At 51.8% G+C, this 22799-nt stretch overlaps 1 protein-coding gene across 1 annotated transcript in view; it reads right to left on the reverse strand.

Annotated features, from left to right (window-relative positions):
• LOC119972345 (unconventional myosin-Id-like) overlaps nucleotides 1–22799 on the reverse strand; it is a 218448-nt gene that overhangs the window by 70370 nt on the left and 125279 nt on the right. The window contains exons 17-18 of the mRNA XM_038808882.1: nucleotides 7697–7920; nucleotides 5119–5263 (exon numbers count right to left, since the gene is read on the reverse strand). Of these exons, the coding sequence (XP_038664810.1) occupies nucleotides 5119–5263; nucleotides 7697–7920 (369 nt within the window). The remainder of the gene's footprint in view (nucleotides 1–5118; nucleotides 5264–7696; nucleotides 7921–22799) is intronic.

Below are 22799 nucleotides of genomic sequence, written 5' to 3' on the forward strand. Positions count from 1 at the left end.
CCCAGATATCTCTCAATGCCCTTCCGGACCCTTCCGCACACCTCATTGTCCGCCAGCAGCCCCACATCCAGGCGCCACAGCGGGCGCTGGTCCCGTGCTTCCCCCAGTTCTACCTCTACCCAGTGTGGTGCATGGTCCGAAATCGCAATGGCCGAGTACTCCGTGTCCTGCACTCTCGAAATCAGCCCCCTGCTCAGTACAAAAAAGTCTATTCTGGAGTACACCCTGTGGACGTGGGAGAAAAAAGAATACTCCCTCGCCCTTGGCCTGCCAAATCTCCAAGGGTCTACCCCCCCCATCTGCTCCATGAACCCCCTTAGCACCTCCGCCGCTGCCGGCCTCCTATTCGTCCTGGAACTCGATCTGTCCAGCCCAGGGTCGAGCACTGTGTTGAAGTCCCCCCCCCATGATCAGGCCTCCTGCCTCCAGACCCGGAATGAGGCCCAACAGGCGCCTCATAAAACCCGCGTCATCCCAATTCGGGGCATATACATTTACCAGCACCACATTCTCTCCCTGCAGCCTACCCTTCACCATCACGTACCTACCCTCCTTATCTGCTACCACCTGCGCCGCCACGAACGACACCCTCTTTCCCACCAAAATCGCCACCCCCCCGGTTCTTTGCGTCCAAGCCTGAGTGGAACACCTGTCCCACCCACCCCCTTCTCAGGCGCACCTGGTCTACTACTCTCAAGTGAGTCTCCTGCAACATTGCCACATCCGCCTGCAGTCCCTTTAGGTGTGAAAAAACCCTTGATCTCTTGACCGGTCCGTTCAGCCCCCTCACATTCCAAGTAATCAACCGGGTCGCGGAGCGACCCGTCCCTTTCCCCTGTCTATTAGCCATGTTCTGTCCCCTGTTCGCCCCGGGTCGACCCTCCCCTTCTGACCCGTTCCCCATGGCGATGGCCCCCCCCCCCTCTCTCCTCCCGTTCTTCCCTTCCCGTCCTCAGCCTTTCCAGCAGCAACCCGGTATCCCCCCCTAACCCCCCCTCCCCCCCCCCCCCCCCCCCCCCTGGCTAGGACCCCTCCTAGCCGCAGTGTATCCACCATCGTACTCCCGAGAGTCAGCTGGTTTTCGCTGACCCGGCTGCCCCTGCCACACTCCGACTCCTCCCGATGTGGGGGGGGGAGGGGCCTCCCCCCCCCCCTTGCCATCCCTCTCTGACTCCGCTTCAGCGCGGGAAAAGCCGCCATTGCTGGCCACACCCCACTCTTCTCTCCTCCCCCTTCCTCCGTCCCGCGCGCGGGAAACAGGGGAGAGCCCGCGCTTTCGCCCGGCCACACCCTACCCCGCCATCTTCAATTCCACCCCCGTCCCCATCCACACCGATAACAAAGCCCCTTAAAACGAGAGGAAGAAAAAAGAGAAAAAGAAAACACGCATAACCCACTTGCTCCCCCCCCGTCCCGCCTCCCCAACTTAACAATATAACAATATAAATAACCAATCGCAAATAAATACATAAATACATAACTATGCCTGCATAACTAAATAACTAAATAACTACCCAATAATAACGTACTTAACCAACAGTAACCATAACCCTTAAAGAACAGATCAAAAAACAGTAAAAAAGCCCCCCCTACAACAACAATAATTAAGGGAAGTTGGCAACGGGAAGAGACACACAAAAAGGAACAAAGAAACCCCCCATAACACAAGTTTCAAAGAAACCAAACGATCCATCAACTTTAACCAAGTTCCGACCTGGCCTAAGAAAGACATGGGCCACTTGATCAGTCAAGGGTACTCGGGCGGCCTCGACCGCCGGCGTTCCCAAGTTCTAGTTCAGGTCCAGCTTTTCCTCCCGAACAAAAGTCCATGCCTCCTCTGGGGTCTCAAAGTAATGGTGCTGGTCCTTGTAGGTGACCCACAAGCGCGCTGGCTGCAGCATTCCAAACTTGATCCTTTTTGCGTGCAGCACCGCCTTCGTTCGGTTAAACCGGGCTCGCCGCTTTGCCACCTCCGCACTCCAGTCCTGATATATCCGCACCGTCGAATTCTCCCATTTGCTGCTTTTCTCCCTTTTGGCCCACCTCAGCACTTTCTCCCGATCGCAGAGACGCTGGAACCGCACCAGCACCGCCCTCGGGGGCTCGTTTGCCCTAGGCCGCCTAGCCATGACCCGATATGCTTCTTCCAGCTCCAGGGGCGATGGACCGGCCCCCTCTCCCATCAGGGAGCTCAACATCTCCGCTACATATTTCGGGAGATCAGGCCCCTCCAGGCCTTCTGCTAGGCCCAGGATCCTCAAGTTCTTCCGCCTCATTCGCGTGTCCAGCTCCTCAAAGCGGCTCTGCCATTTCAGGTGGAGTGCCTCGTGCACCTCCACCTTTCCCACGAGGACCGTGGCTTCCTCCTCCCTCACCGCCATCTCCTGCTGCAGCTCTCTTATCGACGCCTCTTGGGTCGCCTGGGCCCCCATCAGCCTTGTGGTCGTCGCGTTCATGGACTCTAAGAGTTCCACTTTCAGCTCCGTAAAACACCGGAGGAGAGCGGCCTGCTGCTCCTCCGCCCATTTTCTCCAATCTTCTAGTGCGCCACCGGCCGCCATTTTGGTCCTCTTCCCCCGCTTTTTTTGGGGAGCTGCTGCCGCTTTTTTTGTCGCCCCTCTCCGAGTACCGACCATAAAGTTGGTCTCACTCTCCTCAGGGAGCCTTCCCCCACCGGGATTCGTCTTTACAGTACCGTCGGGGCCCTCCAATCGGCCCTTAAACACCTTTGTCGCAGGAGCTGCCAAATGTGCGACTTAGCTGGTCATAGCCGCAACCGGAAGTCCTGCCATTGCTTTCTAAATGTTCCACTATAAAGTCCTTGATAATGGATTCAAGCATTTTCCCCACTATGTTAGGCTTACTGGTCTATAATTCCCTGCTTTCTCTCTACCTCCCTTTTTGAATATCGGAGTGACGTGAGCTACCCTCCAATTTGCAGGGACAGTTCCAGAGTCTCTAGAATCCCAGAAGATGACCACCAATGCATCCACTATTTCCAGAGCCACCTCCTTCAGCACTCTGGGATGCAGATTCTCAGGCCCTGGGGATTTATTTGCTTTCAATTCCATCAATTCTCCCAGCACTATTTCTCTACTAATGTTGATATGCCTCAATTCTTCTCTCTCACTAAACCTTTCATTCTCCAACATTTCTGGGATCTGATTTGTGGCCTCTTTTGTGAAGACAGAACCAAAGTTTGTATCGGTGCTGTGTTAAAAATAAAAGGCCTTCCGTCCCTCACCTCTCACACTCTCTCGCCCTCCAAACACTCCCCATGCACCATCCAAGCTACCGCACAATCCCTGTGGTCCCTGATGCCACCTATGCCGAGCTATGGCACTTCGATATGGCTGAGAACCCAGGCAACGATCAGAGTACAAAATGCTGTGCCCCAGAGAACATATTGTTTTATTGACAACACAGACTTCTGATCGCTGCAGTTAATTTCATAGTGTTTATTTACACAACGATAAATGGTTTCAAGGATTTGTGGTTTTTGTTATTGATATTTTAAAGGGTCTGGTGATTGACATTTATATTAGGTTGTAGTGAAATGACTTTTTCAACATAGTAGAAAGTTATGAATGAATTACTTTTAAGTGTCATGTGAGAGTGCCTTTAAGAATTGGATGTTTGAGCAATGTACCTTTAAGAAATGCAGTGATGTCAGAGTGTGGGTGGAGTTGGGCTTCCGATCCGCCATTTTAAAGTTTTTAGTTTCAGTTTGAGGAGAAAGCTGGGCTTGTTTTGCTGAGAGCAGCTGAAAAGTGCCTGGCTGGTTTGCTGAGAGCTACTTGAAATGGGAAAGTCAGTTTGAGGAGAAAGCTGGGTGTGTCTGTGTGTTTTGCAAAGAGCTGCAGGAAAAAAACACAGAGCTGGTCTGTGGATGTCTGCAAATCCAAAGACTATAAATATATTGAATGTAACCTCATGTCTGTTGTTAAAGGTGAAGTCTTTTGGATGTTTAAAGGAACATTTTGAGGGATTATTTAGTGTTGTATTATTGTCAGGGTTATCTTTGAAATAAGGGGTGTTAAGTGATCCAATGTTTATTTAAAAGGTTAAGTTGAGTTCATGGAATAAACATTGTTTTGTGTTAAAAACCACGTGTCCATAATTGTAATACCACACCTGGGGAACAAGCCGTGTGCTTCAAAAGCAACAATCCATTAAAGGGGGGGGGGGGTTGGTTGAACTCCATGATACATTTGGGGGTTCTGAAAACACCTCACCCATAACACAAGAGTTTTTTTTATACATCCTACTGTTACTACAGGGTTCATTGGTCATCGACAATATATAGTGGTTCAATGGGCAAGAGAATGCTATAGTTTAGCATGAGGACAATGGAGTGATACAGTTTGGCATTGGGGACATGACAGATCATAGAGAGTGGGTGGAAAGGCAGAGCTGGACTTAAGCAGCAAGAGGGGCCATGGGGCGCGGGTGGAAAGGTAGAACATTGTCTGGGTAGTCATGTGGGTGGGTTGAAGGGCAAAGTTTGGAATGGGGACATGAGGGGGACCTTTTGAACTACCTTTTAAAAGGTCACGTCATGCAGACTAGGGTTCAAGCTCGTCTGAGGGGCTGTGAGCCATGACTCTTTAAAAAGCTGACCCGACTCCATGAAGAATGCAGAGTTGCAGGACATACCTATTTCGTCAATGGAGGGTGTGCCAAGTGCAGACATTGGACAGGAACCAGCCCGCACCCTTTGAAGGCACTCCCAAAAATCAGACAGCCCGGGAATGAGGTCGGGAATCCTGGAATTGGGACTCATCTGCCATTTTTAAAGGGCTCCTGAGTCATCTTGACTTGGTGAAACTCCAGCCTGTGTTCCTGACAGAGTCCCTTAGTCATGGCCTTGGATATTTCATTATGCAGCCTGTGTGATCTTTCAGAAAACCATGTGCAGTATGTGCCAGAATTTGCCAGACTTCAACCACGACTTTCATCACCTTTTCTCCTGCTGTTTCTTTGTAAATGATCTTGAGATGAATGCAATGCGAAAGGCATTGTAAGTATTCAAGTTATTCATTCTACCCAGGGACAGATGTAGCATACAGGCAAAGTCCGGAACGAACGGAATATGAGTGAAGTTTAAACGAGACTTACAGATGAGAGGTAGTCCTGTTCCCAGGTTCTCTGCACACCCCAATCTTTCCTTCGCCCCAGCAGTGCATCCATGGCAGCAATCTTTAACTTGATCTGTGGCATGTCAGAGGGTGGGATGTTTTTCACAATCTGCCGTGCCCGCCACCTGCAAGAGAGCAGCACAGGACAACAGGTAGATCAAGCGGCAGAAGAGTGCTGATTTGTATCCGTTTTTAACAGTTGGGAGATGGAAGTCTGCATTTCTCTATTAAATTTCACTTTCTCTGAGTGAATTTTCCAATCTTGTGCTGTACCTTCGGTGAAGAATGGAGGCAGCCCGCAGGAAACTCATGTTATATCAAAATACATCTTTTAAAGATCATTGCTAACGTTTCGAGTCCGATGACTCTTTGTCAAAGCTAACAGACAGAGAGAGTGGGAAATATTTATACTGTGGAGTGAGAATGACCAAGGGGAGAATGATCAAGGGGAAAGAGTGTTATTGGGCCCCTTGGTCATTCTCCCCTTGGTCATTCTCACTCCACAGTATCAATATTTCCCACTCTCTCGCTGTCTGTTAGCTTTGACAAAGAGTCATCGGACTCGAAACGTTAGCTCTTCTCTCTCCCTACAGATGCTGCCAGACTTGCTGAGATTTTCCAACATTTTCCCTTTCGTTTCAGATTCCAGCATCTGTAGTAATTTGCTTTTATTATTATTTTAAAGATAATTATTGTCTGCGGTCAATGAAAGATTAAGTAAACTGCCTTGTGATGTGACTTCTTGCAGTGGGTTTTTCTGTTACCAGGAGCCATTGAAAGATGGGGGGCGGAATTCTCCGCTCCCGCGCGTAATCGGGAAGGCCGTCGTGAACTCGGCCGAGTTTCACGACGGCCTCGGAGGCCGCTCCTCGCACCTTATTCACCCCCACCCGGGGGGCTAGGAGCGGTGCTCTGTAACTCTCGGCCGCCGGGCCTTGACGCTTGCCGAGAATGACGCGACAGCAGCGCCTAAGTGATGGCAGCCGCGCATGCGCAGGTTGGCCGGCTCCAACCCGCGCATGCGCGGTTGCCGTCTTCCCCTCCGCTGCCCCGCAAGACGTGGCGGCTTGATCTTGCGGGGCGGCGGAGGGGAAAGAGTGCGTCGCTTGGAGATGCCGGCTCGACGGTCAGTGGGCACCGATCGTGGGCCAGTCCCCTCCCGAGCACGGCCGTGGTGCTCACTCCTCTCTCCGCTCCCCACAAGCCATAAAAGAGCATTTGGCGCCCATGTTCACGACGGCAGTGACCAGGTGTGGTTGCTGCCGCCGTGCACCGGTCGGGAACGTCAGGCCGCTCGGCCCATTCGGGCCGGAGAATCACCGGTTGCCATGAAATAAGGCGAGCGGCGATTCATCCAAGCGGGGGGTGGGAGAATCACGGGGGCTGCCAGGGGGGTGTGTCGTGAGTCGCCCGGCCCTCCCGCGATTCTCCCACCCGGCGTGGGGAGCGGAGAATCGCGCCCAGGATTTTTGAGCCAACTGGATTCTGTGGCCCAACCAGAGCAGTTGAAAAAAGAGATTGCTCAAAGATAACGCTTATGAAAAGTATGTTCACACAAAAACTATAGACAAATGAGTTTGCTAGATCGTGACATTAACGTTTGGAACAGTTATGTGATTGGTCCTGACCAATAAAAAAGGTCAATATTTAAAATCATTTCTTAAATTTATTTATCTACGTTAACTGCTTTGCATTATTCAATAGATGGCGAATTTAACCTGTTTCTCACCCATGCTACACCTGGGAATGTTTGACAGGAGAGTGCTGAGGGATCTTTACTTTTCTCATGCACCCTATACCTGCCTTGTCAGTGTTTGATCGGACTGTGCAGAGGAAGTTTTTAATCTAAATCTGATTAATCTAAATCTCAATCTAATCTGATGTACCTTTAATTTTAATAATAATCTTTATTGTCACAAGTAGGCTTACATTAGCACTGCAACGAAGTTATTGTGAAAATCCCCTAGTCGCCACACTCCGGTGCCTGTTCGGGTACACGGAGAGAGAATTCAGAATGTCCAATTCACCTAACAAGCACGTCATTCGGGACTTGTGAGAGGAAACCGGAGCACCCGGAGGAAACCCACGCAGACACGCGGAGAACGTGCAGACCCCGCACAGACAGTTACCCAAGCCGGGAATCGAACCTGCAACCCTGGCGCTGTGAAGCAATAGTGCTAACCACTGTTCTACCGTGCTGCCAGGCTACCTGACTGGCAGTGTGTAATAGGCTGGTTTAGAGTGAACTATACTCTGTTGGCTGTGATTCTCTGATCCAGGTGCTGCAGTTTACACCATGGCGGATGTGGCGAGCCATTCAAAAGACCATTCACTTCAGTGGAACCGGAAGATTCTACCAGTGGCAGGGGCCGGAATGTTCCGGCCAAGCTATAACCATGCTTTACTTGCTTTAGGCATGCTTGATAGGAATGTGCAAAGGCAACTGTGTTTGTGACACATTTGCAGCTGCCCAGTATTTGGTGTCAAGGAAGTTTGACTGCATTGTTTTATGTGAGCACAATATGTTTACAATGTTCCTTAAAGAAAATATACCATACCTTCTGAACAGATACTTCATGTTCTCCTCAAATTTGACTAAGACCGTGGGAGGTATTGGCCATGTCACACTCTTTCCATAGTCGCTCATGCCCCGTACGTTCTGGAAGCGCTTCATTACGTCTATGAGGTATGCCTTGACCTTGAAAGTCTTGTAATAAGTTATGATTTTATAGACAGCTCTCATGCCTCGACAACGTTTCCTGGCAAGGGTTCCCCTCCAGATCTGTTGAGGGAAAAGAGGAAACAACTCACTGAGCGTGAGAATTCTTAGAATTTTGTTGCAGACGTCTTGTTACCAAATATTAAATATCACCGAAGCGAGGAGCCAACATTAGTTATTAATCTCCGGTACCAGGATTTAAATCCACCTCTTAACAACAGGGTGCCAGTTTCCCCTTTCTGCAATTTGTCTATTTTGGCCCTTAGTCTCAAATCAGCACAAGACCCCAGCATCAAAACTATACTTTACCACAGATTAGCAATGTTGCTCTGGAGCAGTATTCAATGTCCAGAAGACAAATGAAAAGGTATTGGGCTGGATTCTCTGGTTCAGAGACTAAGGGCTGGATTCTCCGATTCTGAGGCTATGTCAAGTTTAACGATGAAAATGTCGGCGCCACCTCTGCACCGATGCTCCGCTCGGTAGAGAGCTAGCAGCCGCGCCACGTAAAACCCCCAATATAAATTGCTGGAGAATTGCTGCATCCGTGGCCGCGCATGTGCACGGCAATGACCTGCGCCGGTTGCGTGCCGAACCGGCCTGCCAGATAGTACCCCCATGGACTGGCGCTCGCCCCCGGGCAGTAGATTGGCTACCCGCCGCTCTCCCCCCCCCCCCCCCCACATACACCCCCCCGCCGACTGTGGCGGTCCTGGACACAGTTCGCAGCCGCCACGCGAGGTTGACGGAACCGCAGAGTACACGTGTCCAGCGCCTTCGGGAACTCGGCCCATCGGGGGCGGAGCATTGGGGGAGGGCCTTCAGGTGGTGTCCTGAGGCCGTCCCAACGGCGTGCAACGTACTCCCTGATGACGCTGTTTTGGAGGGGGCAGAGAATCCAAAAACAGGCGCCGCCCCCCGATTCCAGTGTCAAATGGGATTCGCAGCCTCATCGCTGATGACGATATTGGCATCGGGCCACGGAGAATCCCGCCCTAAGTGCTGACACCTGGGACTGAATCGGTGGTGTTCTATGACCACAAAAGCACAGCCAGACCCGAGCAATTCAGAAAGCGTTAATGGGCTAGCACAGGCGCCATGCAGAGCAAAGAAAAACGGTATCCGATTCACATGGGAAGGGATTGGCATTTGAGAGGCTGCAGCCACATATCAACACTCCACTTCCCACACACACAATCATTCCAACCAACAAGATGGCAATCCCAAGAGTGACATCCCGATTCGCAGATGCGGAACCCGAGACCCTGACGGACGCCATGGAGGAGAGGTGGGACACCCTGTTCCCCAGCGTGGGATGGAGGCTGCCACCCGCCGCTGTACACCCGGCCTGGGTGCAGGGAACAGAGGCCGTGAGCCCCACCACCAGGACCGGCCAGCAGTGCAGCAAGAACTGAACAACCTCCTCAGGGCGGTCAGGGTGAGTAGCCAGCACAACGTCCCTGCCACTCACCTCCCATCGCACACACCCGTAACACATTCCCCCTACCCAGAGGGTGACCGAACCCCAACCGCTGGCAGTCTGCTCGCACCCCATCTGCACCACATGCCAACAACCATACCTCCCGCCATGGCTGGATGCCCTGTTCACAAAGGCCACCAGCTGTCCACCCCCTGTACTGCTCACGTCCGACTGCCTAACACTACATTTTCTGTTCCCTCGCCAACATTCCCCACCCTCCCCCCACAAGAGAAGGCGGTGCATAACCGCAGCGAGAGAGCGCGGCAGGCACTGGACCTGGTCGGTGGGCCCAGGGATAGGGCACAAACCGAGGTGGAGGTTGACTTCGTGGAACCAAGTGAGCCCAGCTGAGATGCGGTGTCCCTATGGCACGCGTGGCTGCATCCCCACGCCAGCCCAGCCGCAGCACCCCACACCCCCACCACCATCCCAGAGACATTCAGCTCAGTTAGGCATGTCAGTGAAGAAGCGCCCATCTAGTACGCATCGCACACGTGCAGCGGTACATCAGGTGGAGTTAGGAACCCCCGAGGGGGTAGACGGTTGGAGGGCGGTCTGACTCCAGGGACTAGCTGCCTCCCAAACGGCACTTGGGTCTCTGGAAACGGCGGGCCCATCAATGCTGGAGATGAAGACACAAAGCCGGGGACTACATGAAGGATCGTCAGCAAGCATCCAGTGCCTGCAGGTGCAGCTGGAGGAGTCCAATCCACCTGCACGGCAGGAGGCGGTGCTGAACATGCATCCTACCCAAGCCGCACCGCATGGATGGTGTCTGCGGTAGAGGCCCTGGCAGCAAAGGTTTCATCCATGGATCAAGATGTCCAAGACCTGAGGCACACTGTGTGGCAGCGACTGAGGCACAGGACAGGGCTGGCAGCACCAGGTTGGGGGGGGGGGGGGGGGGGAAGCTCCCAGAGCCCACTCTAACTGCAACCCGGTCCCAAGGAGTAGACTGGGGGTCATTGAGCACGCCAAGGGGGGAGGAGGTGATGGGGCCTGCGCTAGTGACACCCTCAGGGGAGGTGCAGGAACACCGCAGTTCCTTGCACCACGCCACCTGGGATGCCCGAGAGAACCAGTCGGGTCATTCAAAGGCAGTGTCATGAGAATGTCACTTTAAGAAATGTTTGTCTGCTCATGTTACTGCAGTGAGGTCAGAGTGTGGGTGGAGCTGAGCTCTGGCTCGGCTTTTTAGTTTCACTTTGAGAAAAGCTTGGGTGTGTCTGTGTTTTTTTGGTTTCGTTTCAGTGTTGGAGCTGCAGCCAGCCAAAGAATGTGTAATGTTGTTCTCTCTGCCATGTAAAGACTATCTCTTGATCATTTGGAGAATTCAGAGTGATAACTGTTCTCAGTAGTGAATTTAAACCTGATGTGCTTCTGTTAAAAGGTTTTTTTAAATGTCTTATGGATGTTAAAAGGAAAGTAAGGATTACTTAGTGTTGCTTTCTTTGGGAGTTATATTTGAATTAATGGTTGCTAAGATGTTCACCAAATGTTTTAAAAAGGTTAACTTGAGTTCATAGAATAAACATTGTTTTGCTTTAAAAATTACTTTTTGATTTCTGCTGTACCACACCTGTAAAGTGGGCTGTGTGCTCCCCATACCACAATCTATTAAAAGTTGTAGGCCAGGTGAACTCCATGATACACTTTGGGGTTCTCTAAACCCTGGCCCACAACAGCAGTCTATGCCTGATTCAGGGACACTGCATCGGAAAAGTGGGACAGATCTACCGATATCTCTCCTCAGTGACTCCCTTCTCGAAATCTTCCTCCCATCCCTCACTCAGTTCTGGCCTGGGATCCAGAGACGACCCTAGGCCTTGAACGGATGTTGTACCGGCAGCAGCCACCGCCTAAACAGTGGCACTGCCATTCAATAGAGCTACCGGCATTGGATTCTGCCCCAGCAACCTTCACTTCGGGAGAAGGCCAGCTGCTGGCCTTTCAAGTGCCTGACTGGCACATGATACGGGCCTTCCTGAGAAGAGGCAAAGCAGGGCTTTCCAGCCAGTAACCGAGACCCCCATCGCCTCCACAAGATTCGATCCATCGTCTCAGAATGTTTGATGGGCAATGTAAACAGAGCTTTCCTGCAGTTTATGTTGTACCTGCTGTGGCAGTCTTTGCCGGGAAAATGCAGAGAGAATTTCATTCTAAGATAATATAAAATAAAAACGGAAAGTGCTGGAAAAACTCAGCAGGTCTTTCAGCATCTGTGAGAGAAACTGAGTGAATGAATGACTGTTCTATTACCCTATTATTATTTCCATTGAAGTCAACAGAAATAAAAATCATTCGAGATATAAAATAGGCTGCAGACTTACTATTATTTTGCGCTCCGACACAAAATCGCGGCTATCCCACATCTCCAGGTGTAAATCCCAAAGTGAGTTCTCTGAACATATATCATAATAAGCAGTTCTGATAGTTTGGGTGTTGTTTTGCTGTTGGTGATCATCTGGTCATTTTAATCTGGTTAAACCTTTGCTAACATAGCGAACAGAGAACCCAAGCGTGTTCAGTATACATATGAGAAGAGTATTGATCAGAAGATATGCCCCATATTTGGAAAAGAAGACTGCTGAGGCTGCTCAATGTATCCTCTGTGGAATTCATGTTTGAGCTTCAACTGCTTGATTGAGAACTTTTTTATGAATAATTAATTTAAAAATAATAAATCACTGTGAGCAGCTGCATCTGAAGCTTGCAGGTTTTAAAATATCCTAGCTGCTTCTCTACTGATGAGAATCGGTTGCTCTGTGTCCTATTTTTAGCTAGCAGGTCAACCCCTCTATGTTACATTCTGAGCTGCACTATTTCATCACGGTTGTTATCTATACCAAGGACAGAGAGGAAACAAAACCCCTTTGGTTTCTGGGAGAATGAAAGAGGAACAAAAGTAAAATACAACAGGCATTTCAACATCATTTTAACTAGGCCTATTCTCCATGGCCTTTGTGCTGCAATGATTTCTGAATGCCTGACGCTCCAACAACAACTTATTTTTATATAGTGCCGTTAGCATAATCAAACTTCCCAGGGGCTTCACAGGAACGTTGTTAACTTTCACATTAAGGTACTTATGGAGATATTGAGGAAGATGAACAAAAGTTTGATCAAATAAGTAGATTAACGCCTGTAAATAACTCTTACCGGGAACTATCGGGTCTCACAACGGGGGTTGTATTTGCTGAGTCTGGGTCGATGCAATTTGAGCGTCACCAGAAACGTGTCTACCCAAGAAACAGAATTACACCATTTCCTGGAAGGCTTTGCAACTACAGTATACCTGCTTCCCTGCATGAAGCCACGTTTAAAAACCTCAGCCAATAGGAGAGAAAATCTGAGGTCGAGGAAAAATTAGTTTGTGATTCAGACATGGCATGCAGAATCCACTGACTTTCGATGTGTGCACACATGGCAGCAGTGGTTAGCACTTTTGCTTCACAGTTCCAGGGTCCCAGATTCGATTCCCGGCTTGGGTCACTGTCTGTGTGGAGTCTGTACCTTATCCCTGTGTCTGTGTGGGCTTCCTCCGGGTGCTCCGGCTTCCTCCCACAAATCCCAAAAGACGTGTTTGCTAGGTGAATTGGACATTCTGAATTCTCCCTCTATGTACCCGAATAGGCCCTGGAGTGTGGCGACTAGGGGCTTTTCACAATAACTTCATTGCAGTGTTAATGTAAGCCTACTTGTGACAATAAAGATTGTTTTTATTATTATTATTATTATGTGTATCTGGGGATATTATGTGTCTGCATTTTTGTGTTTTTTTATGAATGTGGGTGCTTATTTACTTGTATGTCTGCCCATCTGTCTGCCTATATATGTGACTGGGCACTGCATCTCTGCCAGCCTGCACAGCTCCACTTTTCCAAGTATTATTCAGGTTATTCAGCTGCCTCAGTTTCACTGCTCCAATTTCTAAAAGGGGAAGAATCTAATAATTTCAAATCCTCCCCCTCGGGCCAGCTAAATGGCATCTCTATAAAAGAACTGGACATTTATCAAACCTGGCATTAAAGGGACAAGGTCCTGAAAGTAGGCCAGACATCTTCATGTGAGCTATAAAGAGCTGACAATGAGGAACGGTTTAAGGCACTCGATCCCACTTTCCATTAATCACTGCTAGTTGTAGCATCTACAGGACCAAATAATTCTTCAGCAAGGCTGTAACCAAATCTGAGAGGTTTTATGGAGTGTACTGTAAATGTAGAATATTGAAACAATGACGGGGACTTGGTGCTGCTGTACCCAGTCACTTTATTTTTCAGACATTAAATCAGGTCAATACATTAAAAGAGAAATGCTCCTTGAACAGTAGTGTTGTAAAGAAAACACTGCATAAACACGCTTCACGTCTGAGCATCTTGGCAGTATTGAGACGGTGGGCAGGACTCTCCATTTTCGAGACTATGGGCTGGATTCTCCATCCCGTGATGCCTGGATCGCATTTCCCGATAGGACGGAGAATCGGGCATCAGGGGGACATCAGGAGTGGAATCGGACGCCGGGTAAACGCAATGCCCCGACCCCTTCTGGTGCGGGGCTCGAGGTCAGTGGGGGGATGTAAATGAATGCAAGTGGCTCTTAATGACCCATTTGCATCTATTTAGTAGGCCCAGCACCCTGTGCTCTGGCCCTCATGTGGGCGCACATCACTTGTGGTCTCTACCAGCGTGGCCCTGGCGTGGTGGACCGCGTGGTGGGCCAATGGGGCAACTCCCCTAAGGAGTCCATCTGAGGGCCACTCTCTCCCCCCCCCCATAATGCATTACCTGCCCACCCCACCATTTCAGAACCCCACACCTCCCACACACCTTCCCCGACACACACACACTACAGCTGTAGTGCTAAACCTGTAATTTGTTTTCACTGCTCCTGTCTGGTCTGCTCTCCAGCTTCCCAACAGGGGTCTCTTTTCTGGAAGGGCCACTGTGGGGGGGAGGGCCTTCAGTTCGGGGTCTATGTGGGGGAGGGGGTTCCTTTATTTAGGAAGTTTCTGCGGGGGGGGGGGGGGTTCCTTCTGTTAGTGGATCTCTGTGATGGGTGCCTTTAGTTAGGGGGTCTCTGCAGGGGGTTTCCTGTAGTTAGGGGTCACTGTGGGGTTCCTTTAGTTAGGGGGTCTCTGTGGGGGGTTCCTTTAGTTAGGGGGTCACTGTTGGGGGGTTCCTTTAGTTAGGGGGTCTCTGCAGGAGCTTCCTTTAGTTAGGGGGTCTCTGTGGGGGGTTCCTTTAGTTAGGGGGTCTCTGTGGGGGGGTTCCTTTAGTTAGGGGGTCACCGTTGGGGGGTTCCTTTAGTTAGGGGGTCACTGTGGGGGTTCCTTTAGTTAGGGGGTCTCTGCAGGAGATTCCTTTAGTTAGGGGGTCAATGTTGGGGGAGATTACAGGGATCACCCGTAGGGGGGTTCCTCTGTTAGGGTGTCTCTGTGGCAGGTTCCTTTAGTTAGGGGGTCTCTGCAGGAGATTCCTTTAGTTAGGGGGTCTCTGTGGCAGGTTCCTTTAGTTAGGGGGTCACTGTGGGAGATTCCTATAGTTATGGAATCTCTGCAGGAAATTCCTTTAGTTAGGGGGGTCTCTGCAGGAGATTCCTTTAGTTAGGGGGTCTCTGCAGGAGATTCCTTTAGTTAGGGGGTCTCTGTGGGGGGTTTCCTTTAGTTAATGGTCACTGTGGGGATTTCCTTTAGTCAGGGGGTCACTGCGGGGGGTTTCCTTTAGTTAGGGGGGTCTCTGCAGGGGATTCCTTTAGTTAGGGGGTCTCTGTGGGGAGTTTCCTTTAGTTAGTGGTCACTGTGGGGGATTTCTTTAGTTAGGGGGTCTCTGCACGAGATTCCTTTAGTTAGGGGGTCTCTGCAGGAGATTCCTTTAGTTAGGGGGTCTCTGCAGGAGATTCCTTTAGTTAGGGGGTCTCTGCAGGAGATTCCTTTAGTTAGGGGGACTCTGCAGGAGATTCCTTTAGTTAGGGAATCTCTGCAGTAGCTTCATTTAGTTAGGGGGTCTCCGTGGTGGGTTCCTTCAGTTAGCGGGTCAATGTTGGGGTGTTCCTTTAGTTAGTGATTCACACTCGGGGGTTCGTTTAGTTAGGGAGTTCTGGGGGTCTCCCTATTAAGAGGGTCTCTGCAAGGGTTCACCTATTTTGGGGGTTTCTGGGGTTGTGGTGTGGAGTAGAGGAGGGGTGGGCAGCTAGTGCAATGTGGTGGGGGGAGGGTGGCCATCGGACGGACTTTGGGGTCAACTCCCTTAAAGAGTTACCCCCTTGGCCCATCACGAGGGCCACTCACCTGATGAAGGAGCAGTGCTCCGAAAGCTAGTGATTCCAAACAAACCTGTTGGACTTTAACCTGGTGTTGTAAGACTTCTTACTGTTCCTTTTATAAACGAGAATTCTCCGAAATCCCGGCTAAGTGTTGGCGCCGGCATAAACACGGGAGTGGTGTACGTCAGCGTCAATGGGCCACCTGGCCCAGCAATTCACCGCAGATCAGGGGGCTAGCACGGTACCGGAGAGCTTCGCGCTGCTCCGGTGCCAAAAGGCGGCCCTGCACGGCCGGCGTGGGTCCGCGCATGTGCCCACCAGCCGCCTCCATGCCGGCGCATGCGCGTGGTTGCCGTCTCCACGCCGGTGCGGAGCAACATGTCGGGGACTTTACAGTGGGCCGCGCAGAAGGAGGTAGGCCCCCTCCAGATCATGGTCGCTCGTTGATCGGATGCCCCCGATTGCGTACCTGGACCCACTGGAAGCCCAGCCCGGAGTCAGATCCCCCCGCCCTCCCCAACCAGGACGTCCATAGCCGCTGCGGGCCCGAGCGCCCGCCGGGTGGTACCAGGTTAGAACCACGGTGGTGGGACTCGGCGGAACTCATCGGGAGTTCGGCCCATCACCCGCAGAGAATCGCCGTGGGGACCTATTTCAGCGGCCCCCGACCGGCGCCGTGGCGACCGCGCGGGTGCAATTGCTGCCGATTCTCCGGTCGCCGGAGAATCGGCGGCCTGGCGTCGGAGTGGCGTGGCGGGAATTTCCCGCCCCTGTTTTCCAATAAACAGATGATGGATGTTAGCACTTCCTGTTTAAAGCACACTTTGTTAGAATGAAGCACCAGGTCGAGAACAGCACAGCTCCAGTTATGCATTATATCAGACCCTAGAAAAATGTTTCCCATTATACTAAGCTGCACTAATTCCTATTTCCCACGCCAAAGTGCTCCCAAAGTGCTTTTCAGCCAAATGTTTTGAATTGGAGGCGCTATTGCAATGGAGGATAAACAGTGGCCAATTTTCACAAAGCAAGCTACTGCAAATAACAATGAGATATGCTGCTTTAGTGATGCTGGTTGAAGGCTAAATATTAAACAAGACACCAGCGAGTATCATGGGACCTGTGGTGATTAATTTGCCTCAGGTTAGAGTCTCATCTAAAAATTGGCACCAGTGACAGCAGAACACTCCCTGTACCTAAGAGTGTTTAAAGAAATGATGGATTCAGGAAGGGTGAATGGAAAACCATTACTTCTCCTGGTTGGGGTGTCAGTCAGACAGTTATGTATTTATAATTGTCACTGAGGAAGTGAGGGTAGCGTAAAGAAAAACTTATTTGTTCAGGAAGGTAAAGAAGCAGAAAATATTTTGCCACAGGTGGGGTCAATTTTAATGACCTTTACCTGGCAGGAAAAGAGGCAGCAAACCTGTAAAATGAGGTTAGTCACCTTACCTCAGAGAGTGGCTGACTCGGTTGTGAAAAGCTGTACAATCAGGTGCCCACAGCCTTGATAACCTGAATTCAATATGGAAATTGAGGTCCTATCACATAAATAGCACTTTGGTTAGCTTTTTAGGTCACAACCGGAACCTGTGGAGTGCAAACTCCAAACACTTGCACTGACAAGGTGATGTGACCATCAATTCACAAGACACGAGATTGGAAGTGAACAGTGGTTTTAATAGTCTTACAACAGACCCTGCCTGCGACGAGATGAACTGTCAGCCAGGCTCACAACTGCAAAGCTTTATACTTCCGGTTAGTGGGAGGAGCCATGGGCGGAACCATGGGCGGAGCCCAGTACAAACTCCTCATCTCCCCCTATGGGCAGAGCCGCGCAACTGCTCGTATACTGAGCTTACAAGAACACAACACATACAATATAACACAGTGTGAATTACTAGATTGTGATTCACCACATTCACCCCCTGTAAAAAAATCAAGTCCAGTGGGGGTGATGGGGCTACAAATTCGGTCGGTCCGGCGGTCGAGTCGTCCTCAGAGATCTGCGAAGTACCGGGGTTGCAGGCACTTCTGGTGGCTAGGTGGTGGCGGTCAGCAAGGGTACCATGGCGGACTCCGGGGGTGATTCGGTCTGAACTTCGTACCCGACTAGTTCGACTGGTGACGGGGAGTGCTGGAAAACCATAGGCGCGGGGGCGCGGAGCACGGGCAGTGAACCTACAGGTGTGGGGGCGCCGGGCGCAGGGGGTTGGCTGTGATGTCGTGTGAGGGGTACCTCGGCGGTAGTAGTGTCGGAGCTGGAATGTGCAGACGCCAGGTCCCGGAGGGAAACAGTGTCCTGACGGCCGTCAGGGTATTTGATGAACGCATATTGGGGGTTCGAATGGAGTAGGAGCACTCTCTCCACGAGTGGGTCAGTTTTGTGGGTCCGGACCTGCTTCCGGAGAAGAATCGGGCCCAGTATCTTCAACCATGCTGGGAGCGAAACCCCATGGTAGTGCCCCTGGAAAAAACAAATAGCCGCTCGTGAGGGGTCTGATTGGTGGCTGTGCATAGGAGGGACCTAATAGCATGGAGCGCATCAGGGAGGACCTCCTGCCAATAGGAGGTCGGCAGCTTCCTGGACCGGAGGGTCAGTAGGACGGTTTTCCAGGCCGTCGCGTTCTCCCTCTCCACCTCCCCGTTCCCCCTGGGGTTGTAGCTGGTAGTCCTGCTCGAGGCAATGCCCTTGTCGAGCAGGTATTGACGCAGATCGTCGCTCATAAAGGATGAACCCCTGTCGCTGTGTACATAGCTGGGGAAACCAAACAGGGTGAAGGTGCTGTGCAGGGCCCTAATGACTGTGTGGGAGGTCATATCGGGGCATGGGATAGCAAAGGGGAAGCGGGAGAACTCGTCTATTATGTTTAGAAAGTACACATTCCGATTGGTCAAGGGGAGTGACCCTTTGAAATCGATTGCGAGGCGTTCAAAGGGCCAGGAGGCCTTTACCAGGTGGGCCCTGTCTGGTCTATAGAAGTGCGGTTTGCACTCCGCACAGATTGGGCAATCCTTGGTGATGGCTTTTACCTCCTCGGTGGAGAAAGGCAGATTTCGGGCCTTGACGTAGTGGGCGAGCCGGGTGACCCCCGGGTGGCAGAGGTCATTGTGGATAGCTTTCAGGTGGTCGTCTTGTGCGCTGGCGCAGTGCCGCGGGACAGGGCATCTGGGGGCTCGTTGAGCTTCCCCGGTCGGTACATGATATTGTACTTATAGGTGGAGAGTTCGATCCTCTACCGTAGGATCTTATCATTTTTAATTTTGCCCCTTTGTGAGTTGTCAAACATAAAGGCAACCGATCTTTGGTCGGTGATGAGGGTAAACCTCCTACCTACGAGGTAGTGCCTCCAGTGACGTATAGCTTCCAGGATGGCTTGTGCTTGCTTTTCGACCGAGGAGTGTCGAAGTTCCGAAGCGGAGAGGGTTCGGGAGAAAAAGGCGACTGGTCTCCCTGCCTGATTTAATGTGGCTGCGAGAGCTACCTCTGAGACGTCGCTCTCTACCTGAAAAGGGACGGATTCATCCACCACCCGCATGGCCGCTTTGGCGATGTCCTCCTTGATGCAGGTGAAGGCCTGGCAAGCCTCATCTGATAGAGGAAAGCGTGTGGCCTTAAATAGTGGGCGGGCTTTGTCCGCATACTGAGGGACCCACTGGGCATAATATGAGAAAAACCCCAGGCAGCTTTTGAGGCCCCTGGGTCAATGAGGGAGAGGGAGTTGCAAGAGGGGGCGCATATGGTCCGGGTCGGGGCCCAGGACTCCGTTTTCCACGACATAGCCGAGGATGGCTAGCCTGGTCGTGCGGAAAACGCATTTCTCCATGTTGTAAGTGAGGTTGAGTTTCTGGGCAGTCTGGAGAAATTGATGGAGGTTAGCGTCGTGGTCCTGCTGATCATGGCCACAGATGGTGACATTGTCCAAGTACGGAAACGTGGCCCGCAGCCCGTACTGGTCTACCATTCGGTCCATTGCTCATTGGAACACCGAGACCCCATTCGTGACGCCAAAGGGAACCCGGAGGAAGTGGAAGAGGCGGCCGTCGACCTCGAACGCCGTGTAGTGGCGGTCCTCCGGGCGGATTGGGAGCTGGTGGTATGCAGACTTCAGATCCACCGTGGAGAAGACTTTATAATGGGCAATCTGATTCACCATGTCTGCAATCCTGGGGAGGGGGTACGCATCGAGGAGCGTGAACCGATTAATGGTTTGGCTATAGTCCACAACCATTCGGAATTTTCCCCCGGTCTTGACGACCACCACCTGAGCTCTCCAGGGGCTATTACTGGCCTCTATGATCTCCTCATGTAGAAACCTATGGACCTCGGTTCTGATAAACACCCTGTCCTGCAGGCTGTATCGCCTGCTGCGAGTGGCTACGGGTTTGCAGTCCGGCGTGAGATTGGCAAAGAGTGGAGGGGGGTCAATTTTTAGCGTAGCGAGGCTGCAGATAGTGAGTGGGGGCAAGGGCCCGCCAAAGAGGAGTGTGAGGCTTTTGAGGTTGCACTGGAAGTCGAGTCCCAGTAAGAGTGGGGCGCAGAGTTCAGGGAGCACGTATAGTTGGAAGTTAGCGTAGCTAGTGCCCTGGATTGTTAGGGTCGCGGCGGTGCGCCCTTGGAGGTGAACGGAGTGGGAGCCCGAAGCGAGGGAGATAGTTTGCCGTGCAGGGAAAATAGGGAGCGAACAGCGATCTAGGTGTATGAAGCTCTCGGTGCTCCCGGAGTCAAAGAGGCACGGTGTCCTGTACCCGTTGATTTTAACGGTCATCATTGAGTTGCGGAGGTGCTTTGGACGCGACTGGTCCAACGTGACCGCGCTGAGTTGCGGGTAGTCGGCGGCTCGGTCAGCTGTGCTGGAGTGGCCCTGTGAAGACTGCCCTCTGAGTTCGTAGTCTTCGAGGTTAGTTTCTGAGTTTGAAGAGGATGTATCCCAAGATGGCCGCCCCCGTGGGTCGCACATGGCGGGCGGCGAGGAAGATGGCACCCAAGATGGCGGTCCCCATGAGTCGCACGTGTCGGGTGGGGGCGGAATCGGAGTACAGGCCGCAGCATTTCGGGGCCTGCGGGCCTGTGAGTTTTGGAAAATGTGTGCTCTGGGCTGTGGGAGAGTTAGGAGAGTGGGATTTCTTCACCAGGCAAACCCGGTCCTTTGCAACCGCAGCTGCTGCAGGTCGCGTTGCGGGCCGGGCAGTACTGCCGTGGGTGCTGGGGCTGTCCGCAAAAATGGCACACTGGGGCTGCGTAGTGGGTGGGTGGCCGTGCGGCGCAGGCCTGGGGCAGTCGCTGGTCTGGGGCCCAGGATGGGGTCGCTTTGTCCGCAGGGAACGAGGTGAGGCTGCGGACTGAGACCTCCATGGTAGTAGCCAATTCTACCGTGTCCTCTAAATTCTGGGCCCCTTTTTCAAGTAACCGCTGGCACACATAGTTTGACCTGAGCCCTGCCACGTACACATCTCTGACGGCGAGCTCCATATGCTGTTCGGTTGATACAGCTTGGTAATTACAGTCCCGAGCTAAAGTCTTTAATTCCCGCAGGAATTCATCCAACGACTCCGCGGGGCGCTGGCGGCGGGTCGTAAAAATGTGGCGCACGTAGACCTCGTTGATGGGCCTCACGTACATTCGATCTAGCATGGCTAGGGCCCCCGTATACGAGGTAGTACTGTTAAGTTGAGTAGATATACGGTGGCTCACCCTTGTGTGCAGTAGACTGAGTTTCTGCTCCTCTATAGTTTCTGATGTGCTTGATTCAGCCAGGTAGGCCTTGAAACATCGGAGCCAGTGTTGAAAAATTTATTTCGCCTCTGCAGCCTGCGGGTCGAGTTCTAGTCGATCAGGTTTGAGGGCTGATTCCATAGTCGTTTTCTTCACGTTTCCTTAGACTATTAAATTGATGTGACCATCAATTCACAAGACATGAAATTGGAAGTGAACAGTGGTTTTAATAGTCTTACAACAGAGCCTGTCTGCGACGAGATGAACTAGCAGGTAGGCTCACGACTGCAAAGCTTTATACTTCCGGTTAGTGGGAGGAGCCATGGGCGGAACCATGGGCAGAGCCAAGGGTGGAGCCCAGTACAAACTCCTCATCTTCCCCTATGGGCAGAGCCGCGCAACTGCTCGTATACCGAGCCCACAAGGACACAATACATATAATATGGCAGCACGGTAGCATGGTGGTATGGCAGCACGGTAGCAAGGTGGTATGGCAGCACGGTAGCATGGTGGTTAGCATAAATGCTTCACAGCTCCAGGGTCCCAGGTTCGATTCCCGGTTGGGTCACTGTCTGTGCGGAGTCTGCACGTCCTCCCCGTGTGTGCGTGGGTTTCCTCCGGGTGCTCCGGTTTCCTCCCACAGTCCAAAGATGTGCGGGTTAGGTGGATTGGCCATGCTAAATTGCCCGTAGTGTCCTAAAAAGTAAGGTTAAGGGAGGGGGAGGGGGGGGGGTTGTTGGGTTATGGGTATAGGGTGGATACGTGGGTTTGAGTAGGGTGATCATTGCTCGGCACAACATCGAGGGCCGAAGGGCCTGTTCTGTGCTGTACTGTTCTATGTTCTATAATATAACACAGTGTGAATTACTAGATTATGATTCACCACACAGGGGCCCCTGAAGATTTATTTAATTATTTTTGCGAGCTTTGCAGGAGCACGAGCGCTGGGCTGCTGCTGCCCCAGGATCCCCATCCTCCTCAACAATGACCCGCACCGCCCTCTCCCCACGTCAGCTTACCTGGCAGGCAGCCACCCTGGCCCAATCTTAGGTCTCAATCTGGAGAGCTGTTTGTTGGCACCACACAATTCGCCGACCAAATTTGGAGCCAATCAACACCCCCTAGCTCATCCCCCAAGAGTCAAATCAACCACAGGGAGGCAGAGACCATTGAATCTCCTGCGAGAAACCTGAATGGATATTAAAGGCAAAGAGAGATACAGAAGGCCTATGGGGAAATAGAATTAAGCTTTAGATTGCACTGGCAAAGAGCTGTATCAGACAAGATGGGCGGGATTCACCGACCCCCCGCCGGGTTGGAGAATCGCCGGGGGTTGGCGTGAATCCCGCCCCCCGCCGTCCTCCAAATTCTGCGGCCCCCCAAAAATCGGCTCGCCGTGAATCCCGCCGCCCGCCTTGGAGAATAGCGGGGATGGCGCGACTCAATGGGCCCCGGGGCTGCCCGAATTCTCTGGCCTGCAATGGG

This window comes from Scyliorhinus canicula, chromosome 10, assembly GCF_902713615.1.
Source record: "Scyliorhinus canicula chromosome 10, sScyCan1.1, whole genome shotgun sequence".
Lineage (NCBI taxonomy): Eukaryota > Metazoa > Chordata > Chondrichthyes > Carcharhiniformes > Scyliorhinidae > Scyliorhinus > Scyliorhinus canicula.